Source organism: Geospiza fortis, unplaced genomic scaffold (genome assembly GCF_000277835.1).
Source record: "Geospiza fortis unplaced genomic scaffold, GeoFor_1.0 scaffold78, whole genome shotgun sequence".
In the NCBI taxonomy this organism is placed as follows: domain Eukaryota; kingdom Metazoa; phylum Chordata; class Aves; order Passeriformes; family Thraupidae; genus Geospiza; species Geospiza fortis.
Window position 1 is genome coordinate 5,564,571 of NW_005054339.1, and position 6,167 is coordinate 5,570,737.

At 53.8% G+C, this 6,167-nt stretch overlaps 1 protein-coding gene across 1 annotated transcript in view; it reads left to right on the forward strand.

Moving 5' to 3' along the window:
• Nucleotides 1-4,869, forward strand: part of HMCES (5-hydroxymethylcytosine binding, ES cell specific) — a 5,314-nt gene extending 445 nt beyond the window's left edge. The window contains exons 2-6 of the mRNA XM_005422552.2: nt 1,324-1,467; nt 1,807-1,926; nt 2,464-2,624; nt 3,091-3,283; nt 3,698-4,869. Of these exons, the coding sequence (XP_005422609.2) occupies nt 1,351-1,467; nt 1,807-1,926; nt 2,464-2,624; nt 3,091-3,283; nt 3,698-3,904 (798 nt within the window). The 5' untranslated portion in view covers nt 1,324-1,350 and the 3' untranslated portion in view covers nt 3,905-4,869. The remainder of the gene's footprint in view (nt 1-1,323; nt 1,468-1,806; nt 1,927-2,463; nt 2,625-3,090; nt 3,284-3,697) is intronic.
• Nucleotides 4,870-6,167: the final 1,298 nt, after the last annotated feature.

Below are 6,167 nucleotides of genomic sequence, written 5' to 3' on the forward strand. Positions count from 1 at the left end.
GCGGCGTGTATCCAGGTCATATTGGTAGTAGAAGAGGGCAAAGAGAAAAAGAAAATCTCAACTCCCGAGCAGGCCAGTAGCTGTACACCTGTGGTGTACATAATTTAAGCCTCACATGACCTCCCCAGGACAACCTGGGCAGCCTCTAGGGTTGTTGGTGCTGCTCGTTTGGTTTCGCACACAAGGGCTGCCCGGCCAACTGCTGCTCTTTGGCGTTCAGCGGGGTGAAACGGGGTGTGCTCAGTCGGAACACCCCGATCTGGACTTGCTCTGCTCTCCCTCCCCAGCTGCTGGGGCAGCTGCACTTCACAGCCGTTACTGGCACCGGTGATCAGGTTAATATGAGACCCTTGGTGGGACCACTCAGGAGTGCTGTGGGCAATGCCATCAGCCTCATGCCCTCCTGTCCTGCTTTAGGGGTCTCACATCCCCCTAAGAGCAGGCAGTGGAGCTGATGGAGCAGAGGAATATGGGGCAGGGAGTGTGGTACAGGTCACAGGCAGACACTTGCTTAGTTGTCCATCACTGTTCAAGTTGTTGGGATGCTGGTGCTGTGCAGGGTGTCCCTTTTTGCCACCCCTGCCCTGAGGGAGGCTCTGAAAGACTTCACAGAACTGCACACATAAACATCCCTGCATACACACACCCATAGTAGGTGTGTTTGTGTGTCTGTCTGCTGCACTCCTTTGGGAGCAAACAGCCCAGCAGGCGCTGCCAGCACTGGCAGCTGTGGGCAGAAAGTGAGAGCAAGCTGGGGGAGAATCGAAAGCCACAAACTGTTTCCATTGTCCAAGGGCAGGTAATATGCAAAGCAGAAGCAGTCAAAGTGCACCAGGTTAGCAGAAATCACATTATTAAAATGAAAATGAGGGTTTTCCCCCTTTGGGATTTTTGGTGTCACCAGGGGAGGCTTTGAGGACTTTGACACCAGCCTGACATGGCTGTTTACTCAAGAGCTCTGGACTTCATGTCTCCTGCCATTTCCACTAAAAAGAAGCTGTGTTAATTCTTCCAGAGAGTTGGGTGAGCCTCACAGAGAGAGTTCTTTATTCCTGCAAAATATTAATGTGCTTTCTGAAGATTAATTCTTACATGAAGGCTGTTAAGAATATGCAAGGGTTATAATTAGTGGCTATTTCTACGTGGCTTGTGAGGGAGGGGCAGTGAGCCCCAGCTTCTCTTGGCAGAGATGCTGGCCAGATCCCCACTTTTAGGGGGCAAAGCCACTTCCACAGGACTTCCCAAAACACCTGTCTGAAGCCGTGGGGATGCTCGTGGTCTCTGTGACGTTGCTCTGACCTGAGGTGTTTCTCTGTTCAAAAGGATGCTGACTCCTCCGAGCGGGTTCTCATGGACATGCGCTGGGGCCTGGTGCCCTCCTGGTTCAAGCAGGACAACCCCTCCAAACTGCAGTTCAACACCTCCAACTGCCGCAGTGATACCATGCTGAGCAAGTCCTCCTACAAGGTGAGCTGCTGCCACCTTTGTGTCCTGCTTGAAGAAATCCTCTAGTCAGCAAAACCAGGGCAGAAACATCTGCTGGGCCAGTCCTGGTCACCACTTGCCATTGCACAGGGGAGCAAGTGCCTGTACTGCAAAGCTGGGGTTTCACTAAAACAGAAGAGCTGAAAAGGCACTTACTGGTAAAGCTCAGCATAGCACTGCTGGTGGCATTTGTGCATCCCAGAGGCAATTCAGGAAAGTCCTGGGAAGGAGCGAGAGGGCTGGGTGGTTGCAGGAGCCCTTCTGCCATTGCAGGCCGCCTGGGGCTGCTGTTCACTGCTCACTTGTGCTGTCTCTCCCCAGGGTGCTCTCCTCAAGGGCAAGCGCTGCGTGGTTCTGGCAGATGGCTTCTACGAGTGGCAGCAGCAGAGTGGGGGGAAGCAGCCCTATTTCATTTACTTCCCCCAGACCAAGGATGCCACGGTATGGAGTCCCTTGCTGTGTCTGAGCACTTGCACCCAGCTCTGGGCCCCTGCTCCCTTCAGCTGCCTGGGGAAAAGCCCACCTCCCTCCTGCTCTGCCCATCCCACAGGGCCGTGCTGGGCTCGGCACTCTGTCACCCCCTGTGGCTGGCGGTCCCCACCGCAGCGGTCTCCAGGCTGTGAAAGGTGACACAGCGTCCCTGCCGTCACGGTCACTGCTCCCCACGTGCCGGATATTTGCATGGGTGGGCAGTGTGGCTCACAGGGGACTGGGCTGGGAGTTTCACTACCTCTTTCATTTGGCTGAACCAGTGGCTGGGATATTCAGATGGGGAGGAGAGCACTGGCTTCCCTGTGGGAAGATGAGGGTCCTGGTACCTCTCCTGGAGTTACCTCAAATCAGTAGAGAGACTCCTGGAGAGCCTCAGATTAGTTCTGTTCATGACAGATCTGAGTCACTGACCTGCCTCAGCACTGGCAGATCTGTGCTGCTTTGGCTGACCGTGGTGACCAGGACAATGGGGCCTCTCTCCTGCAGGACAAGGAGACAGAGGGAGATGAAGAATGGAAAGGATGGAGGTTGCTTACTATGGCTGGGATTTTTGACTGCTGGGAGCCACCAGGGGGAGGAGAAATGCTTTACACTTACACCATCATCACCGTGGATGCTTCCAAGGACGTGAGCTTCATCCATCACAGGCAAGTGAGAGCAGGAAAGGGGGTTGCAGGGTGGAGGGGGATGAAGCAGGAGACCTGCACCTCTAGACACCAGTGTGGCAGCACACAGGCACAGAGTGCAGTAGCCTCCTCCTGCTCTAGGGGAGAAGTGCTGCAACATTACTGACTCATTTTGGGCCACCAGCTCATGCCCTTTCCATAAATCACCATCCTTGTGCTCTGTGGATGGCAGTTGGAATTGGACCACTTTCTGGAACTGGTCTCCCTGCCTGACCAGGGCCTGGCAGTAAACCCCTCTGCCTCTTCCAGCAAATCAGCTACCTGGATGAAGTGAATGCACCCTCTGCCTTGCTGAAGAGCATTCTGCTGTTTCAGTTTTCCCTGTTTCCCCCAAGATGCCAGCTCCTTGCTAGCTCACAAGTCTGGCTTTTGCCACCACACTGACATATTGCTGCTGAGCTTTGGCTCCAACTGTCCTATCTTTTAGGATGCCAGCTATCCTGGATGGGGATGAAGCCATCAGGAAATGGCTGGACTTTGCTGAAGTGCCAACCCAAGAAGCTGTTAAACTCATCCAGCCCACGGAGAACATTGTTTTCCACCCAGTGTCCACCTTTGTCAACAACATCCGCAACAACACACCCGAGTGTGTTGCACCCATCGAGCTGGGAGCCAGGAAGGTGGGTGCTGCTGGGGGCTTGGCAGGAGGGAGCTCAGCCACAAGGATGTCTCTGAGCTGGATCAGAGCTGCCAGGCTGCAGGAGGAGTGGCAGTAGGCAATGACTGCAGAGCATGCCCGTGCTTGATGCTGGAGTGCTGAGCCCTGGACAGATTCCCTTCCCTCTGCTTCCAGAAATAAAACTGGCAGCCCATGCCAGGATTTTGCTGCCAAATGAGGCAAATTCCATGTGAAATGGGTCTTGGAACAAGCTTGTTCACAGCAGTCTGGGGAACCTCCCACAGATGTGCCTGGTTGCAGGCAGGGCTATTGCTCCAGCCTCCACATCCTGCTCTGGACCGGCTCTTGCAGCTGGGTGGCTGCCCTGCTCCCTCTGTGCCTCTGACTTCCCTCACACTGTCTTTTGTCTATGCAGGAGGTGAAAGCCACCGCAAGCAACAAAGGGATGCTGGGCTGGTTAAAAAAATCCCAAGAGAGCTCTCCCCAGAAGAAAGAAAACGATTTGCCCAAGTGGACAAGTCAGTTCATCCACAGCCCTTCGCCCAAGAAAACCAGCGCAGATGTCCTGCAGCAGTGGCTGGGGAAGCAGGGACAGCCAGCTGCGAAGAAACACAAGGCTTAGGCACCAGCTGAGATGGCTGGCCATCTCTTTTACCCCTGATTTTCCTAAGCAGAGTGAGAAATGATATTTTTGGAAGGCTTTGCAGACTGGTGTTGAAATCATCCAAGCCTCTCAGGTGTTGATCTGCTGCTCTAGGTTGTTACCTGTCTTGTTTGTGTTTTGTTAAAGGTTGATGTCTGTAAAGATTTTAGCTTTGTCTTGTGCTGATGGGAGTGAATATAACCTGTTGTGGCCTCCCTCCCTGCCAGTCATGCAGGGAGAGAAGCGAAGATAAAGCCCTGAGAACCCTGAGAAGCATCTCAGCCGGCTGGGGATGAATAACTTCTGCCTCCTGACAATGTTCATAGTTCGTGTCTCTTTCTGTTTGGTTTTCTCTTCCCTTTTTTTGGTGTTAAACTTATACCTCTTTTCCATTTAATTCCACACTGATTCTGTACAAACTCCTTTCCAATGCTCTTGCCCTCAAAAGATTGGCTGTGGTGCTGAGGAGCAAGCAGTAAATATTATGAGGAAGCCCCAGGCTGGAAAGATCTGCCAGATCCACCCTGCTCTGCACCAGCATTGCTATGTGCATTCATGGCTCCTAAACAAGGAGATGTTCAAGGGGCACAGGGAGGAACTGGACTTGGCTTAGGTTTCCCTGCTGTGGAACAGTGTGTCTGTCACGTTGTTTGTACAATCATTTTGTTAATGAGATTTGAAGACTTAGAGAGGATTTCCTTGATCTGGGGAGGGATGCACTCTGCCTTATTTGAAAAGGCCAGTCATTAAAGCCCAGATAACCTAAGTGCCATTACAGAACAGCATAGGGCTGTTGTTTTTGAGGTCAGGGATTTTGTAAACAGAGCCAGATGTTACAGACCAAAAGCCTTACACACACTGAAATCCTTGCTAGAAATCAGTACTTCCTTTGTGTTGGAAACAATAAAATGGGCTTCAGTGGCTGGCTGTGCTGTGCCCTCGTCCATGTGTGTGTCTGTGCCCTCTTGCCCACTGCAGCCCCAGTGCTCCTGCTTTGCAGGCAGAGCTTGTACCTCCTCTCTGTCTGCTAAGGAGCAAACCGCCTACCCACTGCTGAGCTCTTGGGGTCTGAGCTCTGCAAGGCCATGTTGGTGGATCTTGTCCATTTGCCAGTGGTAAATGTTCCCTGGGGGGTGATTCTGGGGCTCCTCTAGAGTCATCTGTCCCTGGGGAGCTGCAAGGGTGGCTCTAGCTGAGCTTGTCCCTGGGGAGGGACAGCAGAGCCAGGGCAGGAGCCACAGGGTGGACACCTGGGGAGACCCAAGGGCTCTTGGAATGAAATCTGCCCCTGAATCCCTCGCGTGCTCCGGAGGCAGCTGAGCACAGGTTTCATGACTTAGGGGAAGCTGGGGTGGGATTAGGATTTCTATCCAGAGAGCCTGTTGCTAGCTGGCTCCTCATTGCTGTCACCATGACTTGAGGCAAGAGAATTACTGTATTAGCAGCTCCTGGCACTGTCACCTTGATGCCTGTCCGTGCAGGAGCCACAACGGGAGGTTTCTCTCCCTGCCTGCCCCTCACTCTTCCAGGATGAGCTGCTCAGCTGCCCCAGCCTAGTCAGTGCTAACTGCAGATGAAGCTTTTCTAAAGGTCACCAGCTCATCTCGAATTCATTTCAGGTCTCCAGTTGCTGTGGAGGGAGTGAAGATGCTGAGCACGAGTGGAGGGATGCTCAACTTTCCCAGCTCTGGAGAACACAATCCTTCCCCTGGGGATGCAGGGGCAATGCAGAGGCACAGGGTACAGGTTATCTCCCTCCAGACTGTGAGCACCACCAGCATGGCCAAAAAAACCCCAAAACCCCCCTACACAGAGTGTTTAATGAGGATGCCTTATTGCTAAGCTACATCACCTTTAAACTGGAGTCTGGCTGCTCGCCCAAGGCTATTTGAGGCAGTTCCTCTAACCTGGCGCAGAGATGGCCACAATCAACCCGGCCTGTCCACAGAAACTGGTTTGGGGGAAACTTTCCCCTTTGATACATGGGGAGGAGACAGGGGAAGGTGGTACTCGCTGGGGGTTGCCCTCCCTATCGGGGGTTCTTTCCCCATAGCATCGCCCTCACCCGCAGACTTTGGTATCCTCCCGGGAGAGACATCCCGCTGGCCGAGGAAGGGCCCGTGGGTTTGGGCAAGGCAAACGGGCACACCCACGGGAGCTCGGGCCAACACCCCTCCCTCCATCCTGGGCCCCGACGCCGCCAGAAGCAGCTAGGGGGTGCAGGAGCCCCGGCGAGCTCCGG